Source organism: Leptodactylus fuscus, chromosome 3 (assembly GCF_031893055.1).
Source record: "Leptodactylus fuscus isolate aLepFus1 chromosome 3, aLepFus1.hap2, whole genome shotgun sequence".
Classification (NCBI taxonomy): Eukaryota; Metazoa; Chordata; class Amphibia; order Anura; family Leptodactylidae; genus Leptodactylus; species Leptodactylus fuscus.
The window spans coordinates 30213679-30234892 of NC_134267.1; the positions used below are offsets into that span (position 1 = coordinate 30213679).

At 43.3% G+C, this 21214-nt stretch overlaps 1 protein-coding gene across 1 annotated transcript in view; it reads left to right on the forward strand.

Annotated features, from left to right (window-relative positions):
- The window catches only part of SLX4IP (SLX4 interacting protein), a 104902-nt gene that overhangs the window by 63226 nt on the left and 20462 nt on the right, over window positions 1–21214 (forward strand). The window contains exons 4-5 of the mRNA XM_075267369.1: window positions 15871–15948; window positions 20688–20785. Of these exons, the coding sequence (XP_075123470.1) occupies window positions 15871–15948; window positions 20688–20785 (176 nt within the window). The remainder of the gene's footprint in view (window positions 1–15870; window positions 15949–20687; window positions 20786–21214) is intronic.

Sequence of the window (21214 nt, forward strand, 5' to 3'; positions counted from 1 at the left end):
ATTTACTACTGTTTACCTCTGTTTTTTTTCACTTCCATACGGAAGCTCACAGAAGTTTTTTTGTTGGATTCCGTAGGTGTCAAAAATGTGGCTTAGTATGGTGGGCATAGTATGAGCATTAATGTACAATGACATAAAAGATTGTTGGTTACATGAACGTAAAATAACTTGTGGGGTAGAAGGAATTAAACTCATTACCTGAAGTGGATCCAGTTCACTAGTGGTTGGTTGTGGTCGCTCACGTCTGCTGTTGCTCTTCGCATACTCACTGTACACCGCTCCTCTTCGGTATTCCCATAGAGGTGAATGGTATGAGCATGACTACTGCTCCATTTATTATTATTGTTATTATTATTGTTTATTTATATAGCACCATTAATTCCATGGTGCTTTACATTTGGGGGTTACATACAATACACAGAATATACAGGTAGATATAATACTAACAGTGACCGACTGGCATAGTGGGGTAGAGGGCCCTGCCCGCGAGGGCTTACAGTCTATGAGGGAAAGGGGCATAGAGACAGAAGGAGAGGGGGAGACTGTACAGATGGCAGTGCGGTGATAGTGTTATTGGAGGTTGTAGGCCTTCCTGAATAGGTGAGTCTTCAGGGCCTTCTTGAATCCTGTGATTGTGGGGGTCAGTCTTATGTGTCTTGGTAAGGAGTTCCAGAGTATGGGAGATGCACGAGAGAAATCTTGGAGGCGGTTGTGTGAGGAACGGATGAGAGCAGAGCGGAGTAGGAGGTCATTGGAGGATCTGAGGTTACGTGTGGGCAGGTAGCAGGAGATTAGGTCAGAGATATATGGAGGGGCCAGGTTGTGGATGGCTTTGAATGTTAACGTTAATAGCTTGAACTCAATTCGCTGGGCTATAGGTAGCCAGTGGAGGGACTGGCAGAGGGGAGCAGCCGATGAAGAATGGAGGGTGAAGTGAATTAAGCGAGCAACACAGTTTAAGGTGGACTGGAGGGGGGCGAGGGTGTTTCTGGGAGTCCATGGAGAAGGATGTTGCAGTAGTTTAAGCAGGAGATTATGAGGGCCTGGACGAGCATCTTGGTAGTTTCAGGGGTGAAGGAGTGGATCCGATGGATGTTCTTGAGCTGGAGGCGGCAGGAGGTGTTGAGGGTTTGAACGTGTGACTTGAAGGATAGGTCGGAGTCCAGGGTAACCCCAAGACATCGGATTCAAGACCCCTATTCATGTAAGAGGTGACACAGCCACCAAACAAACACTTCTCACCTAAACTTAGGTGTTGAATTGTCATGGTGGGCTGCCTTGTATAAGGTGACAAATTTGTGGTGCCATTACCACTCTACTGGTTGCCAGCAGTTGTATACTGTAATAGCCGCAATGAGACTCTGTCTGTTCTAAGCGGACAGTTGTATTAACATAATAGTGAGTTTTTCTTATCATGAACCATACGAAAAGTGAGCCAGAGCCCATACTGCTGTGTGGTCCCAGGGATTAGAAAAAATGGCCTCCAGTAGAGTGTCCAATGGAAGAGCTACACAGTGAAAACTTTATATTCTAGAATTCATTGAAATGTATCATTACCTATAACATATTGCTTGTGTGAGTCACGAAAGGCAGAGAATCTCGTCGTCCAGAGCATCTGAAAGTGATCAGCCTTTTATAGTCACTCGTTGCGTTCAGTTAGCTAGCTTGCCCACCCAAAGTGTTGTAGTTTTGGCAGTCGTAGCATTTTCACAATCGGAGCTATAGTGTGGTATTCTCTTAGCTAACTGTCCGTGGAGTGTTACTCTGTTTTACTTGGAATTACGACCCTTGTTTTTTTGTTTGAAAAGTGTCCAAAACTGAGATTAAACCAACAAACTCTTTTACATAATACTTGTAGAACCATGGAAATTAAATTAATTTTGGTTACAGAACATGCACCTAATCTTTTTATTGATGATTTTTCCGAGGCGTTATAATAGATTTGTAAACTTCAAGCTGAGGCTTTGCTGCTCATTTGCTAATTCTCTGGGTATAAAGAAGTCCTGCAGGGTTGGGCTTGTCCCAGATTTTAGTTTAACTTTGCATGGTTGGAAGCAGTGGCGTAACTATCGGGGTAGCAGGGGTAGCGGCTGCCACAGGGACCATGACATTAGGGGCCCGGCGACAGGTTTTTTTTCCCCCCATTACCAGCTGGAGTTACTCCAGCCGCTAACGGGCCCTGTTTACTTACCGATCCTGGCAGGGGCTGAGATCGGTAAGTGACACCACGGGCCCCACAGACATCATTATTATACTCAGGGGTCTTATCAGACTCCCGAGTATAATGATCAGGGGTCCAGGAAAGGTAAGAGAACATAAAGAACCGTGTGTAAGGCTTGTTTTCGCTATGTGGCAACTGCACGTATCCTAAGCTCCACCGACCCATGGTGGCCATTTTCCAGATAACACCTTAGTTTACCTGCACATTTTAGTTGTCATTTTGACTATAGTAATGCTTTCCTCTATTTGGGGCAGGAGGGCAGATTTTTTTTCTACCTTCACATTGTACTTGTATGACACGTTGCATAAATCAATAGTGTAGGTGGTGATAGCAAACTTTCTAATATTTTTTTTATTAAACAAAAATGCTTCTTTCTCCTGTTATTTTCCTCCCTCTTCCCCTGCACTGATCCTTGTTTCTGAACAGGTTACACTCCATACACATACATACTCTCCCCATATGTACATCCACCATATGTTTCAGCAAATTCACATCTATGGAGGAGGGGAACAGGAGAGAGATAACAAGCCCTATCCAAAACTTATAGGGTCTCTTCACTGATCTGGATGACAGATAAAACTGTTACTAGAAGCTTTATCTCTCTGCTCTCTGTAGGATTCTCTCCCTGTGCATTCAGGAACAGTGATGGGTGCAGGGGAAAGGGGTGATAGGAGATGAAAGCATTTTTCTTTAGTAAGATATATTACAAAGTTTATCATCACCATTAATTAATCTATACTATAGCTATAAAGTACATAGGCCATTTATATTTTTTTTGGAAGCAATGGTGGTTATTTTAGTATGGAGGGAAACTCAAGCACTTTTTATTCAGCTGTTTTTAAATAAAAATCTTTAGAACAGGTATTCACTGCTATTCGGCCTCAGGTACGCCTTGTCCTTAAATGCACCATCAAGCTCAACACTGAGTGTGCTTCAGGCATGAAAGGTTACAGATGACTGCAAATATTGCATGGAACGTCGTGGTCACATTCAGATTTCTAGAATAATTGAGCACAGCTCCAAGACTGTCATGTGAGCATGTCATAGGCGAAAAGTATATCGAATAAAGAAAATAGTGCATGTCCTGATTTTTTTTTTTTTTTCTCATTGTCTTTCAGGCCATGACAAGGAAAGTGAATGGCCCCATAATGGCTTTATGCGCTGTTTTTTCATGGGCAGCAAGTGGACGGAAAAATTATTAGTGTGAAAGGGTCCGTAAAACAATGCACGTTTGGCTAGTGTCCCCTCTCCAACCTCCCCAGACACACACACACACACACACACATACACACATACCTACCTTAATGTGAAGATTGACAGGCTTTTTTTCCTATGCAAAGTAATAGAGGGGAAAGTGTCAGGGTCAATGCACACAGAGTGGCGTTTTTTGGGGCAACGCGTTTTTGGGCCTCACATTTTTAACCACAGGTTTTTGCAAATTCCGCTCTCAATTCCGGGACTTGGAATTTCCGCATCCCATTGACTGCGTTGGTTTTTGCAGGTGGAATCTGCCTGAAAGAAGCTTTTTTTTCCACTTGCGGATTCCGTGAGTAGAAAAAAAGCCATTGGAACCCATAGAACTCTATGGGGAGACGTTTTTTCCACGCAGATTCGGACACGGATTCAGCGTCAAAATCAGCGCACAAAAACATGTGTGCATTGACCTCCGTCAGTGGCTTGAGGTGGACAGAGCATGCATATCATAAATATATTGGAAAACATCTTAAAGGAGTTAACAAGTTCCCCTTTAAAGAGATTCTATCATTTTTTTCTGGTCTACCACGTCAAAATAGCCTTAAGAAAGGCTATTCTTCCCCTACTTTTAGAAGTCTTCTCTGCACTGCCGTTCTGGTGATATTCCCGGTTTTCACCGTATGCAAAGAAGTCTCCAGACAGCACTGGGGGCGGTCCCCCTGCGCTCAAACAGCACAGGGGGCAACCACCTTTTCTCCGCGTCTTCAACCAAAAGCGTTGACTACGCATGTGCGGCGGCCATTTTCCTGTGGCCTCTTACGTGATTGTCCGTTCGGCCACAGGAAAACGGCTGCCGTACATGCACAGTCGGCACTTTCGATTGAAGACTTGGAGAAGAGGTGGTCGCGAGAAGAAGATAGAGGTCATCTCTGCAGAGTCTGCAGGCAGCACAGGGACAACCCCAGTGCTGTTTGAGTGCAGGTAGACCGCCCCAGTGCTGTCTGGCGACTCATTTGCATACAATGAAAGCCAAGAATATCACCGAAACGGCGGCGCGGAGAAGACTTCTAAAGCTAGCAGAAGAATAGCCTGATAGAACCCCTTTAATAAAGTTAACCGAACCAAAATATAACATGTCGCTTACCAGAATTCAGGACCAATGAATTGAGAAATGACAGTGGCATTAAGGGGTTAAAGGGACTTTTTCGGTAAGTATCACCATGTGAATAAGCGAAACAAGGCTCACCTGTTTTCACATTAATAATTTGGTAGGCGTCTACTCCCGTAGGGAAATTGGAGGAACTTAGATGTCCGTCTCATTTCCAAGACCTCTTTGTGTGCCCCTCTTTACTTTGCCAATTCATAATCTTCTAATTCCATTCAAGATTGTGGACACAAGAGGAATCTTGTTTTCTATAAAACAATCCGCTGCTTTGACAGCGCGTTGCCATTTTCCCCATGCCGAGCCTGAATGTGTGACATAAGACGGCATTATGACATTTGGTCTGTGAGCAGTATCACAAGTCTGGATGGCCTGGCACTGTGGTGTATTCTGTCTGAAAAGCCGTGTCTGTCTACACACCAGCGTACGCTACTCTCACTTCTTTGTTCTTTCAGAATACACAGACAATGAATCACTTTTTTACCGTGAGCTTCACAATTAGAGGAAATGGCCATAAATCAAGAATTATGTTAGTTTTATGTGATGCCTTTGTCTCTGTCATGTTAAAGATTAGTTTTTTTCTCGTCAGCATATACCGTATACATTTGCACAGGCATTGGCGATTTTTTAAAAAATTTTTTTATTTTTTTAAGTCAATATTTCATAATTGTATGGATATGACATAATGGCATTGGCCTGAATTGGCTTTCCGATGAAACGGGTTGAATAGACTGACATGCCTGGCAGATTGTGTCATACTGTCAAAACAACTGGAACATTGGAGATAAAATTATTTTGCAGGGCCTACCTTACACCGGGGATTCTTAGTCCTTGTTTTTGGTTGGGGGGGGAATCTCACTAGCCAGTGCATGGCGGAGCTGGGGCCTCAGTATTGCTCTGCTATATGGACAAATGTATGGGGAAACCTGTTGTGAAATCCCAATATAAATCTAGTAATATGGAATTTACCTTTGCAGCTAAAATGGGTCTCAAGTTTTAGCAAGGCCTTCAAGATTCTACAGCGTTTCTGCAATATGTGGATGGGATTCACTAGAAAACCATCCACTTGCAGGGACTTTAAAATGCAGCAGCCAAAACACGGCGTTTCTGCTACATGGGGCCTTAGGGTTCCAGATGGGGTCGAGGCTATGTTTAGACCAGTCAAGTCATGTTAACCCCAAACTCACCCATGACTTTTATGACCTTGCATTGTGCACGCAATACTACCTTTCCTATATTGATTTCCCAAAATTGGAAGCATAGTATTATTCAACATGGCGTCGATCCTAGGGCAAGAAGCCTTAGGCAATCCGTGAAAACCAACCCCATACCATTATCCATCCTCCACCAAACCTACAGGTGACATAATGATATTGGGCCGGTGATGTTCTCTTGGCATTCACCAAGCCCTGATTTGTCCATGAGATTGCTACTTAGAGTCCAGTGGTCGTGTTCTTTACACCACTCCATTCAGCACTTGGCATTATGCATGGTAATGTAAGGCCTGTACAGCTACTCAGCCATGGGAACCCATGTTATGAAGCTCCCTGCACAGTTTTTATGCCAATGCCAGAGGAGGTTGGGTACCCTGCACTTCATAAGTCAGCAGAACATTGGAGACGTTTTTGCAGTATGTGTCCCAGCACTTGGTGGCCAAATACCTCTGCCTGGTCTCCACTTTGTGGCTGAGTTGTTGCAGTTCTTTCCACTTTTTAATACTTTTTCTACTCACAAATGATCTTGTAATATCTAGGAGAGGAAAAAAAAATTCACAAACTGAGCAGAGAGGTCCTATGGCCGTACCATGCTGGAATTAATTGAACTCTTCAAAACAAGTCAGGCCCCAAAATTCAGAGATTAAGATTATTAAGTGTATATATTATGTACCGTATATACTCGAGTATAAGCCAAATTTTTCAGCACAGTTTTTGTGCTGAAAAAGCCCCCCTCGGCTTATACTCGAGTGAAGCAAAAAAAAAAAAAAATATATATATTTTTTTTTGGGTCTATGACCAGCCGCAATAGTAATGTATAGAATCTCCCATAAAATAGTGGAAAAATAAAAGCTTTAAAAAATATAATAAAAATAAAGTAAATAAAAGTTCTAAATCCCTCCTTTTCCTAGAATACATATAAAAGTAGAAAATTACTGCAAAACACAAACACATTAGGTATCCCTGTGTCTGACAGTGCCCGGTCTACTGTATATAGGGGATCTGCAGTGCTCCTGATCCATCAGGAAGGGGTTAATAGGAGCACTGCAGATACCCTATATTCAGCCAGGCTGAATTCCAATTGAGGGGAAAAACCCCCAGTCCTCAAGCTCAGGGAAGGGGCAGACAGACAACCAAAACACCCCCTCCCTTCCCCAGCATCTACTGCACCAAAAAACTCTGACCATTTTAATTTTTGAAATTTCCCAGTAGCTGCTGCATCCCCCCCCCCCCCCGGCTTATACTCGAGTCAATAAGTTTTCCCAGTTTTTTGTGGTAAAATTAGGGGGTCGGCTTATACTAGAGTATATACAGTAATACATGTCTACTGAACGCAGTAATGGGACATTTAATGGAAGTCCTGGAAGGCTTTAATAGCTGTTATAAAGTCATTAGATTGTTTATAGCATAATGTGTATATATATATATATTTATATATATATATATATATATATATATATATATATATATATTTTTTACACATTTTCTTTCCCATTTTTTTTTGCTTCCGTATGCTACTACTAATCTGTGCTGCTGATGGCAGACGCTGGACAGAATTGGTTTCCGTGGGGAAAGTGACTAAGCATGTGTGTCCATCGGCGCTTAGCAAGAGGAAATTCACATTGGATACAGATTGTATATACAACACCAGGTGGCACCATACTGTGTACAGTCAGGACAAAAACAAAGTGCACTCTCGCTGAATTTTATGGTTTCACATATCAGGACACAAATAATCAGTTTTTTTAGAAGATTTGGTGAAATTGCAGAAGCAGTGTGTGAAAAAATAAGTACATCCTTGTTTCCCAATGTTAATTGATTATCAGCTCATGTGATCACCTCCGCAAAAGCAAAAGTTTTTACAGTATGCCGCTCTTGAACATTCAATGTGTGCTAAAGAAGTTGTCCAGGCAAAAAATTATTGGGAAAGGTAAAAAAAATTAAAAATTATACTCTCATGTCCCTGATGCTCAGGGGTCCTCCCAGTCCGGTCCTGCTGTTCTGGTGTCTTCTAGAAGTAAAACTCCTTGCTCAGCTGCAACGTCCTGAATTGGCTTCAACTGTCACAGGCCTCAGTAAGTGACCCCGGGATATCACAGGTAGTGGTCACGTGTCCTTCGCTGAGGCCACTGATTGACAACAATGGACCAGACCACGCTGGGAGGCATCGGGGAAAGGTGAATATGATTTTTTTTTAAAGTACAGTATTTTTTCTCCTCCTCCGGCCTTGACAACCCCTTTAACACCATGTCAAGGAGGAAGGACATCAGCAGAGATCTTAGAGAATCAATAGTGACTGGGGAGGGTTATCAGGCCATTTCCAAAACAATTCCATGAAAATTCTAGGAAATAATTCTATTGAAGTAAGAATTCTGGATCACGTCTCCATCATGCCTTGCTCCACATGGGTGTATCCATTTTTCTTCACTCTCTGACACAGTCAGCACTGATTGGTCGATGTCAGAGGGACACACCCCTTTCTTTTGAGCAATGGTAACACCTAGTTGTCAATTTATTTATAATTTTCTTGGAAGATTAATAGAAGAGCTGCACAATGTAGAGTTGTAAGATGCACCAGAATTATTTTATAATTTTTTTTTTTACTAAAACATACATGTCAGAAGAGGGGACAGGTCCTTCTAACTAACCCATACCTTTCCAAATTTTGAACTTCAGCTAAACAGTCATTGGCTGGCTACGTTTGCTATCGACCTATCTGCTTGGTGCCTTCTCGGGCTCCTACTTGACTCTTTGTACGTATGAATTTCAGAGGAGACAGGTGTTTCCTGTTTGCAACAGCTGTCAAGTGCTTTATAAATTTGTTGGTGGGGCGAATCATACTTGAATCAAAACCACTAATGCTAAACTAAACAGTTTGCCATCATATAAAGAAAAGACAACATCTATATATTCACAGGTCCTCAGACGTACTTAATCATATAATCTATAAATAAACAGCACCGCGGGGAAACTGGAGATTTATTACAGGTTTGCAAAGTATCAACAGATCCAGCAGGAACACAGAAGTGGAGCCGTGCCGAGACTCGGAACAAGTTTAGACCTGGTCTGTAGGCTTTAAAGTGTCTACATGGATGGGCGAAAGAACAGGATTTAGTGTTGTCAACTGGTTTTGGCCATCCAGCATTGCTTAATAAAAAAAACTACCAATACGAGAAATAAGGATTATTCATCAATACAGGGATAAAGAATTGACGTAATTCCAACAGACGTTAGATAAGATATTGAACAATATCTGGTAAATATACAGATGTAGCCGCCCTCAACTTGAATCTGATTACTCGCTGCGATAACTCACAACAAAAGCCAATATAAGCAAGTGTAATTAAAGTGATTAACAACTGTTTACATAACTCATTAAAAGTCATCTTAAACCCGGCTACTTTTATAGGTGGTGAATTGTGGTGTCACCGTTGCCAAATGTACCCTAGCGTTTAGAATTTCTATAGGTAGGTTTGCCCTAGTAGCCGTGGCAGGCTTTGTTCCCCATCTTAGCGGAGTCTACTTCGGAGGCTGCATATTCCTTACTGTAGCATACCTCCCAACTTTTGAAGAACCGCGATGAATTTAGCCCCGCCTACTTTTGTTGACTCCGCCCACTCATTAATTTTTCATGTGCCCGCACACAGTATAATCCTCCTACAGTCACCCGTAAATTATATGTCCCCCCTCTATCTCTCCCCCAGTTTCATATACACCCTTCATCTGCCCCCAGTTTCATGTCCCCCCTCCATCTCTGTCCCCAGATTCATGTCCCCCATCTCTGCCCTCAGTTTCCTGTCCCCCGATCTCTGCCTCCAGTTTCTTGTCCCCCCCATCTCTGCCCCCAGATTCCTGTCCCCCCATCTCTGCCCCCAGATTCATGTCCCCTCCATCTCTGCCCCCAGTTTCATGTCCCTCCATCTCTGCCCCCAGATTCATGTCCCCACATCTCTGCCCCCAGATTGATGTCCCCTCCATCTCTGCCACCAGATTCATGTCCCCTCCATCTCTGCACCCAGATTCATGTCCCCTCCATCTCTGCCCCCAGATTTATGTCCTCTCCATCTCTGCCCCCAGATTCATGTCCTCTCCATCTCTGCCCCCAGATTCATCTCTCCACATCTCTGCCCCAAGATTCATGTCCCCTCCATCTCTGCCCCCAGATTCATGTCCCCTCCATCTCTGCCCCCAGATTCATGTCCTCTCCATCTCTGCCCCCAGATTCATGTTCTCTCCATCTCTGCCCCCAGATTCATGTCCCCCATCTCTGCCCCCAGATTCATCTCTCCACATCTCTGCCCCCATATTCATGTCCCCTCCATCTCTGCCCCCAGTGTCATGCCGTCCTCTCCTTCATCTGCCCCCAGATTCACGTTCCACATTACACTTACCTTCTCCTTCGCTCCCTCGCAGCTCTCTGTGCGCCTCTCTCTCTCTTTCACTGGCGCACAGTTGTAGACGTGATGTGACGTCATCACATCACGTCTACAAGCCAGTAGCCGGGGGCAGCGGCGAAGCAAGGAGCTGACCTGTGTCAGCTCCTTGCTTCAGCCGCGTATGTGTTCAACTCAGATCTGCGTCCTCTGGAAATCTGGACAGTTGGGAGGTATGCTGTAGTACTTGGTAGAATTGCAAAATTGTTCTTTCTACAGTTTCCCTTTTTGCAGTAACCATCTGTCTGTTTTCATTTGGCCCTATTTTTATGTTATGGTGCCAACATATTCCGCAGGGCTGTACAGTGATTGTCATTATATTCCTTCGTTGTTGCCCCAACAATCTAATCTCTCTATGGCCATACATATTACATGTATGTCCAGTGAACCTTTTGAATCTGACTGTGCATTGGGACGTCCAACTCTCCTTGATGGCAGTTGCTGAGGATAAGGAGTGTCCGTCGTGTTGGATTTCAACATGCCCATTTTTTTGTTCTTCAGAGGGATTTTGCAGCAGCTTTTTGTGCCGCTATCTATGGAGAATAAATCTGCTTTGCAGAGCAGTCATGTTTACGGGGGGGAGCATCAAGCAGATTTTTGCCAATGGGTATTGTCATATGTACAGCCATTATATTTAGAGTGTGGTAAGAATCCATTCAGACAAGGGGCAAACATGCAGCTCAGTACCCACTGAGCCCGATAGAGGAAGGGTAACAGACAAGCACCCCAATTTGCAGCCCCAGAGTCCTCAGTTGGAATGGCAAGTACCTGTTGTAGATCAGGGCCGCTAGCTCCCCCCTTGTTCTTTGGGCTTTGTAGTGTCTTGTGGCCAAATTAATACTCAGAGACTCTTAGGACATCGTACACTGGGCACATTACTTGAGGTAGTATCAGGTACTGAACTTTACAGTGGTTTCATAGCAGCTTCAGCAAACGTAAGGGAAGGCCTTCACTGGCAGGAGATGCCAAAATCACACTGACTGAAGACTGACGCTACAGTTCACTCCTCTGACTTTTTTGGATGAGTTCTGGCCTTATCGCGACCTGACTCTAGGACTGCCAGAGACACTCTGCCCCGAAATAAGCAGAACTCTTTTGTAAATGGGAGGCCATAAACTGGGGACCCAATTGTGTGATGTCCATGTGTCCCTAGTAGGAAATTTGTAAATCCTGATAGGAACTCCACCTACAGGTTGGAACATCTAATTACTTTCTTGGGTTTCATAAGAAAACAAACCTAAATAGAAACCGCATGTGAGGCCTCATGCACATGATAACAATGTTATCTGCAACTGCAGATAAAATTATGGGCCCATACAAATAGCTGTAGTTTTTGTGGCTCTGTGTCTGGGCTGCATTTAAGGCCGGGTTCACACGATGTCTTTTGGCACATAATGTGCCACGTAGACGCCGTGGGAGCTTTTGCGGGCCGTATACGCTCCCATTGTTTTCAATGGGAGCCAGTACAGTATACGTGGCGTTATTTTGCGTCCGTGTCTGTCTGTGTATGCACAGTCGTAGAGGAGAGGCTATCACAGATAGGACCAACCCCTTGACTTTTCAACACATAAATGACAGGTTATACTGAATCTATTCCCACAAACTTATATATCAATCTGCTCAGCTCCTCCTGCTCTATAACATGCTGCCTACAGATTGAACACAATTTTTTTTATGCGACAGGTTACCTTTAAAGGAGAATCTGACTTCTAAAAATTTTAGGAGGCAATAATTTTCAGAATATTTTGAAAGCTGAGCTGCTTACTGCCCCATAATAGATTGTGACAATAACTCTAGGTTTAGACATTGTCTAAGGTGAGAAGCGTTGATGGTTCCCTTTGTCATTTTTGAGCCTGAGTATATAGTATACAGTATGCCGTGTCCTTTGGTGTTCTCCTTACTGCATGTGATATCTGGATGATCTACGGTAGTTGAAGGGTATAAAATAAAAGCTGTTTCACAAATTGTCAAGTGAACTTAGTCTAGGTTCACAGTTGCACTGTGCTCTCCTTCGTTCGAGTCCAAACAGTGGAGAGCCCGTGCACTGTGAACCCCATAGACTATAATGGGGTCCATCGGATTTCCAGTGCTTTTTGTACTGAAACTGGAAAAGTCCTTTTTGCAGGATTTTTCTCTTCGCTGATTTTTGTCGGAATCTCTTATGAAAACTCCACCAATGCAGATGTGAACCTAGCCTTAGCGAACGATATCTACCCCTTACATAGACCAAAAATGTTTGCGATAAAATTGACAAACAATAACTTAAAAAAAAAATTCTGACCACAGTCCTGCTCGTCCGAGTCCACTCTTGTTAGTGATGTGCTGGGGCGATCTTTCTGTAGGGTGAGTGTGCTGTCTTAGGGTGAGGGTGGATGCTGCAAGGGCTACCTTGCCCGGTTGGCCCTGATGTCCTTTTGCTGTATACCTTTCCGTTGTTCGACCCTGTTTGTCCTTCTACTTTTTATATTGATCTATGTGTTATATTTCATTGTTTCAGCTATATGTGATTGAATTTTGGAAATTATATAAATTTTTCATTTTGGACTGGGTATGAATCGAGTGGGGGGGGAGGGGTTAATTTTTCCTTTGTATGTTTTTGTTTATATGAAAAATTTCATTAAAAATTGTCTGAATGAAATAAAAAAAGAGAGAGGGAGCAGAAGAGAACATGAAAAATTGTAGGAAAGTAATATAATCCATTATGGATACTTTGCTTCAGCCTGTGACACATGGTAGAATTTTCTGCAGCCTGATGTGTATTACATATGGAGGGGAACTTGCATTACTTACAAAGTGCAAAAGGTATTATGTACTAGCAAGCTGTAGATGACTTGTAAGGACTAGATGGCTTTGACCTTGGTGAATAAGAAAAGCCATGTGCAAGTCTTTCTGGTGATATCAGACTGTGTGCTAAGACATAGGTAAGGCATTACACTTTGCAGATGTGCACTCATGTTACTCTATTGGACTTTTCTACTAACACACTATGGCAGTCGTATGCTAAACCTGGGACACAGTAAATGCAGGTGACATTATTCCTGGAAGATATTGGGATATAAGCAGGGGCGTAACTACCGGGGTAGCAGCGGTAACAGCTGCCACAGGGCCCGGGATACTAGGGGGCCTGGTGACAGCCGCTACTGCTGCAGATTTTTTTTTTATATAGGCCGTTACCTGTTGGTGTAACTCCAGCACATAACGGGCCCTATTTACTGCAGCGCTGGGGGCTGCCTGAAGATGGAGAGGAGCTGCCTCCTCCACAGTCCATCTTTTAACAGTAGTAAAGCCAGCAATTGCTGCCTTTACTACTGCACCCAAGCAGGGGCTGCCTGCTGTCCGGGCCCCTGCTGCCTCCCAGCACTTGCATAGAAACTTCTATCTCCTTCCCGCTGTCCCCAGGCCCTGTGCCGGCATCTATACTAGTAGATTGAAGGACCTGAGACATGACGTCATCAAAGGTCCTTTAATCTACTAACATAGACTCAGTGTCTTTTGTGGGTGGCGCTTCCCGGATTGTACAGGTCAGTGTACAATGGGGGGAATGGGTTATAGGCTGTGAGGAAGAGGGGTACATGGGTGTGCAGGCTGTGTGTGAGCAAAGAGGGTGACCTGGGGGTGCAGGCTGTGTGTGAGAAAGAAGGGGGAATGGGGATGCAGGCTGTGTGTGAGAAAGTCTGCACCCCCATTCCTTCCTTCCTCACATACAGCCGGCACACCTATGTACCCCTCCTACTCACATTCTGCACTCCCCATTCTGCCCTATGTGAGCAATGAGGGTGACCTGGGGGCACAGGCTGTGTGTTAGAAAGAAGGGGGAGTGGGGGAGCAGGCTATGTGCGAGAAAGAAGGGGGAATGGGGGTGCAGGCTGTGGGTGAGCAAGAGTGTGGTGGAATGGGGGCTTCCCCCCTCCAGATCACCCTCTTGCTCGCACACAGCTTGCACCCCCATTTCCCCTCTTGCTTATACACACCCTGCACCCCATGTTTACCCTCTTATTCACAAACAGCCTGCACGCCCATGTACCCCTCTTGGAGGGGGCCCCATGTCAAAAGTTTGCCACGGGCCCCCACCATTCCTAGTTACGCCACTGGATATAAGCATTTGGTAAAAGTCTTAATATAACAACAATTTATAATTATGGGCTGGAATGTAAAACCGTATTCTTCATGGGACAAGCCCTTTAAGGTGACCAGAAGATTAGAAACAAAAAAAATACTTAAGGGTTGTTGAGAATATGATAAACATTTTTATTCATATGCTTAAAGAGAACCTGTCTCATTGACTACACAGTCCAAACTGCCGGTATCATGTTATAGAGCAGGAGGAGCTGAGTAGATTGATATACAAATGTTTTGGAAAAGGCTCTGTATAATTCCTGGGTTTAGGAGTCTAGTGGGCGGTCCTACTCAGTAATGTACAGCTTTCCTTGGGTAAGTATGCATACAGACATTGCTGTGATACACTGAGGCTGCGTTCACATTTGCATCAGAGACTCCAAAGTAGAATCTGCTGCAGTGTCCTCCTCAATTGGACACCCGACACACTCCATTATAGTCAGTGGGGTCCATTGGGCTCATTATGTACCCACTATTTTAGCGGTCCACCTGTCCATTCTTCTGGTTCCCCCGAAAAAACAGAACAACGGACAGCCAGCACTAGTGTGAACTTAGCATAAGTAGAACCGCCTACAGACTCTTAAAGGGGTTGTCCAGCATCCAAAATGTATCTGAAAATACATCCAAAGCAGTGCTAAATACTCACTGTTCAATGGTGTACACTTTGCTTGGCTTTGTTTTACTTGCTGCTCCTTGTATCACTATAATTTACATGGAGTGAATCTGTGGATAAACTACATTTCCCAGGATTCATCTGCCTGCTCTCACTCTCTGTGTACCCCTCCCTACTCCACTCTCTGCAATGAAATCACAGGTAATAAAGCACTCTCACATCTGATGTCACATGACGCTGTGATGTTTTGCTTGCTGGCTGCACTGCCCACAGGGAGGGGTAGTCAGCTTGCAAATGAAACATCACAGCTGAGGTCAATGAATTGAAAATGAATAAAATAATCTATGCTGAATGTAAATAGGATATACAGTAGATTAGGAAGTGTTTTGTATTGATAACTGGATAACCCCTCTAAGCCAGAATAGAAAAAACTAATAATACTGAACCTGAGTCTTTTCACATGGTCTATATATCACTCTGTGCAGCTCCTCCCGCCTGCAGAGTGCTCTGCTTGTTCAGTGTGATGGCTTTCCCTCTTTGATGATGTTTCCCCACATATCCTTGGCCATGTTTGTTGGCATTCCCTTTACTTGGATAGCTAAGATCTGGCCTCGTAACATCCTCACCACTTGTAGTTCCAGACATGTTTTGTCCAGTATTCCTATATTCCCGTGGCATGTTTCCTGCCTGATCCCATAGTAGATGTTATTAGTGGTTGATGTCAGGCGTCTCTCCAGAGGAGAATCACTGCCCTCTGCTGCGTCGCGTCCCCTGGACCCTCCCTCGTACATCTGTCTCATATCTTCTGCCCTTTTCATCACAAACATTTGCAGTTGTAACATCTGCTTTGTCTTTGCAGCTGATTACGAATAAACGCCAGATTTGTAATGCCTTTTTTTTTTGTTTTTACTTTTTAGGAACTCGCTTGCGGATTGCTGCTTATTTTATGAAGAGATGGGTTAACCTTCGCTGTGTTGTACAACGTCAGTATCGAGGTATATTGTCATCCTACTATTGGTTTATCGGAAATCCACCAATTCATCCTCCTAGTTGTAACTAAGTCGCTACAGTTTGTATCATTCTCAGGATAGGTTTACATCGTTGGAGTCTCCATACGAGACTCTGTCATAGGTGCCGCTTAAAACCGGTGAAGAGAAGAGTTCTGCAGAAACCTGGTGGACCCCATTATAGTGTATAAGGTCCGCAGGTAACCGGTGCATGTTTGGAGTCCCAATACCTTAGCGTCAAGGGGTTCATATAGGGTTCACAAGCTAAATTCCCAATCAGTATGTCTTTAGAGTATGGAAGAAACTGGAGTACCTGGAGGAAACCCACGTAGATACGGGGAGAACATACAAACTCCTTGACTGGATTCAGACCTAGGATAACCACTGAGCCACCATGCTGCTTACAGAGCAGGGGGGCATCTTCATTCACCACTACTACATTTTACACCTGGGGTAAAATCTCAGGATGCGATGGGGTCTCAACAGTCGTACCCCTACAAAAATATTTTTCCTAGCATAACCCCTTTAACTACATTAAATTAAACATTGATTTTGGTTGCTGCAGCCACCCATCTGAGGTCTGCGGGGCTCCCCAATGGTCAATGCCAGGGCTAAGAAGAATTAGGCATATTGTATTTCAGTGTATCTTATACTGTTGTTCTTGGGGAAATAGTTGTCTGGCAACTTACCTCCACCCCAACCCTTTTAGGCGTAGTGTAAAAATCAATGTAGAAAGTAGGGTGGCACTACTAAATGCACACGGGCAATATGATAGAGGATAATAGGACAGGCTTCATGCATATTGCTGGTGGTGCTCACAGTATGTAAAGGTCCAAACATAGTCCATAAGGAAAAAATAGAAAAACTGGGCGCTCACCACATGAAGTATGCGATAAAAATCCAATCTTTAAAAAATCCATATAAAAACATACAAGGGAGGAGGCACGCCTGAAGGGATTGAGCGACAGCTGTTTTGTGCAGGTAGCACTTTTTCAAGCTCAACAGAAGTGCTACCTGCACGAAACAGCTGTCGTTCAATCACTGCCTCTTCCCGTGTATGTTTTTATATGGATTTTTCAAATAAAGATTGGATTTTTACCGCATACTTCATGTGAGTGCCCAGTTTTTCTATTTTTTTCTTTATGGCCTACACAGTGTAAGCACTGTGATTTTGCAAAAAACGCAGTGTTTTATAGTACATGCGAAGTGGATGGGATTTTGGCTAATCCCATCTACACACTGGAAAAAAAATATCCGCAGCGGACATGCTGCAATTTCAAAAAATGGCACGTTTTTGTAAATCGCAACATATCAATTAAACCCACCAAAACGCTGGCTTTTTCCGTATAGGTATATTTGAAGCAGAAAGCGTTACGGGAGAAACCGGTGTACAATAAATACAGTGGGATTTGTGTACGTGTGTATATTTATTAAGGCCTGTGACATGTAATCTGTGGCTTCTTCCCCAAATGCATGGGAAGAATATGCAAATCTGTCTTCCATGATGTAATTAGGAAGTCAGCTGCTGCCTCATTGTTGCAAACTAATAGAGGGCGCTTACTGGAATGTGCAGGCCTGTCTTCCCTGATGTAGTTAGGATGACAGAATTCCAGTGAAATAACCCAATAAAGGCTGCTCCCTTTAGCATCATGCCCGACCTTCCAAGAGGCCTTTATTTTGCAATGATGCTGGGATTATTACCAGGTATAGTCTCTCAATCGAGGACGGCCGTTTCGATGTACTTGCATCTCATCAGCTCGATGTAGAGAGGACTATAACCTGGTAGAGGTGAGAGGCTTAGACAGGGTTAAGGGGATAAAATAAAGGCCTCTTGGAAGGTTGGGCATTATGCTAAAGGGAGCAGCCTTTATTGGGTTATTTCACTGGAATTCTGTCATCCTAACTACATCAGGGAAGACAGGCTTGCACATTCCAGTGAGCGCCCTCTATTAGTTTGCAACAATGAGGCAGCAGCTGACTTCCTAATTACATCATGGAAGACAGATTTGCATATTTTTCCCATGGTTCCTTGCGAAGTGGAGTGCTAAAGGCTTAATAAATCTCCACACACCTATATGGTGGTCTCTCCCTAAGGAGTGACAATATCCCCAAATGCAGTGAAGATGGTCTCTTCTAGTAAGACTGATACATAATTACAAGACACTGTAAGTTCTCAGCATCTTCCACGATATTCCCACGTGTAGATGATAAATGGTATTCTTCGCTGGTGGGTGTTGTAACCTAATACAGCTCCCTCCGGTTATTTTTAGCCTCATTTGTCATATCATAAAGTGTCATACAATAACTTAGGGTAATGTAATCTCCCTACAGATGACATTACATTAGATAAATTGTGTGTTTCGTCCACTCCTGTGTGGGATGGAGATTTTTTTTTTTTTTTGTGCAATGTGGTGGGAACCAGTTTAGACAGACGGCAGATCAGAATGCCAACATGTACCTATATGTCATGTCACAACAGTGAGAACTTCACATAGTTCATGTTGAGTTTCACCTGAGATAGATTTCACCCTTCAGGATATATCAGCTGGACAGCAGCAACTATTTTTGCAGCAAAGCGCTGAGCCTGTGAAACCTGAGTCCACTTTGTTCTCATTATTGGTCAGATGTAACCCAAAACTCTAGGTGCTGGTATCAAAGGAAAGGTTTTGTCTCAGGCTTTCATATGATCATGTGATGTTGTAGCATTGATAATAAAGCGTTTGACTTCTATAGGTCTGGGGCTCCATTGTGTTCTGGATACTAATTATCATTATATACAAAATGACGAGAATTCCGCAGCAAAGCGATGACGACATTGAATTGTACCAGTTTCCCGATAGTCAAGTCACAAGTTTTTATCATATTTCCAACAGGGTGTTTATCAGTCTCATTCATCGTTGCGTTGGTATTGCCATCTATAATGTTATGGAATATTGCCCAAATGGCATCCCCTATATATGTGAAGCATAAGATCCAACTACACATCCTCTTTAACGTGTGTTAAAGGGAGTCTATCATTACCTATATTGTTTTTTTAACTAAGCGTATCTTTACATAGCCTTTAACAAGGCTATTCTAGGCATACCTGTCTGTCCTTGATATTCACAGTCATTTTTGAATGAAACCGTTTTCTTCATATACAAGTTAATCTTCAGGGGTGCTTGGAGCATAGGGAGTGTTATCCCTGTGCTCCAAGCACCCCTACATCAACAGCCGTCTCCAAATCTCACCGCCCCCTTCTTTAAATATGATCCCTCTTTCTACTTAGGGAGTGTTATCCCTTTGCTCCGAGCACCCCTACGTCATCAGCCGTCTTCGAATCTCACCGCCCCCTTCTTTAAATACGATCCCTCTTTCTACACCTCTTCCCTGCTCCCAGAGTAGCTAGTCACGTACAGCTCGATTAAAATCTCGTACATGCGTTGAACATGACTAGCTGCCCTGGAAGAAGGTTGATGACACAGGGGTGCTCGGAGCACAAGGATAACGCTCCCTGTGCTCCCTGAAGATTAATTTGCATATAAAGAAAACCGGTTTCATTCCAAAACAACTGTGAGGATCAAGGAAAGACCGGTATGCCTAGAATAGACATTGTAAAGGCTATGTAAAGATACACTTAGTTAAAGAAAGATCTAGGCAATGATAGACTCCCTTTAAGCAAATCTCCACTCGCAGAAGTTCCACCACCATCCCTCCCTGACATTTGCTCAAAATGGAAATAAAAAAACAGGAAACACCAGCTGAGACGCTGCTCCACGGAGTGTTGTTGCATGTGACCCTCTCTCATTGCAAACACTTGAACGCACTCCCAGCAAAAACTCCGTCCAGCACAACAGCCAAGTGGAAAATGTAGAAACTTAATTCAGTGCATGAGAAAAAGACCACAAGGAACGTTGGCAACCAGTACAGCGAATGCCTACATGTTTCAGATAGCGAAAATGTCCTTAATCATGGCAACACTTTAGGTGTACGAAACATGTAGGTATTAAAGGGGTTATCCAGTTTTTTAAAAAATATTTGTCAAATAACAGGATGCATCGATATAAAATACTTCCTAATATACAGCCTGTTTAAAGACTGCACCCTCTTATCTGATTTATTTTCAGGTCTTTGGCCTCAGCTGTGATAATTCGTTTGCAAGCTCACTACCCCTCCCTGTAAGCTGTGCAGCCAGCAAACGAAATATCACAGCACTACGTGACCTTGGATGCGGGAGTGGCTAATTACCTGTGATTTATAATAGGGAGGGATACACAGAGAGTGAAAGCAGGAAGATGAATCATGGGAAATGTAGTTTGTCCACAGATTCACTCCATATAAGTAACAGTGATACAAGGAGCAGCAAGTAAAATAAAGTCAAGCAAAGGGCACATAAAGGAACAGGGAGGATTTAGCACTGTTGTGGATGTTTTTGCAGATAATTTTTGGGAACTGGATAACCACTTTAACAATACTGGTTGCCATTGGTCCTTGTTGTCTCTTTTTCAAGCGTTTGAACCTTTTCCAATTGGCTTGTTGTAGTTATTGAAGGATTTGTTGGATTTGCTCAAGATGTTGGGAGATGTCTGGGAACTTTTTGTTATCTGCTATCATCATGTATCTCAAATAAAATTTAGCAAAGTGAAAAGCTGTGATACAAGTAGGTAGAAGGAAACAGCAGGAGACTAGTGGAACATTTAAGCTTGTTGTCCTAGTAAATAATAGCTTCAATCTTTATCTTTGTACAGAGCTGTATGTGTTTCCAGACAGATTTGTGGTCTGTGTAAGTCAACTTGAACCTCATTCCAACACGTGGGCAGCGGAGACTGTTAAACCCTCCAGTATGGTATGTGATCACTAAACCGTCTATGATCTTTTGGAGTCTCCCCTACACATGAATCTGTATTTTTAGCCGGATTTAGACATTTTTGTGGAATTTCTGCACAATGATATAAAACATTCTTCCACACTGTTAGAAATGGCAATGAGTTGGACGGTTAGAAATAGACCTTTATACGGACGACCCAACGTTTTAGGTCTGTTTGCTAGAAATAGCATTAAAAATACACATAAAAATACTCGTTTGTCCAAGTGTCATGGGATTCAGGATTCAACGTTTTAAAGGAACGTCATGTTGTTTTGTATTTTTTTGTTTTGTAAATTCCCATTGGCTCCTCTTAAAGGGATTTTTACCTTTTATGGATTATAGACACAAATACAAGACTGGTCATTAGAGATGAGTGAGTAGTACTCGATCGAGTAGGTATTCGATCGA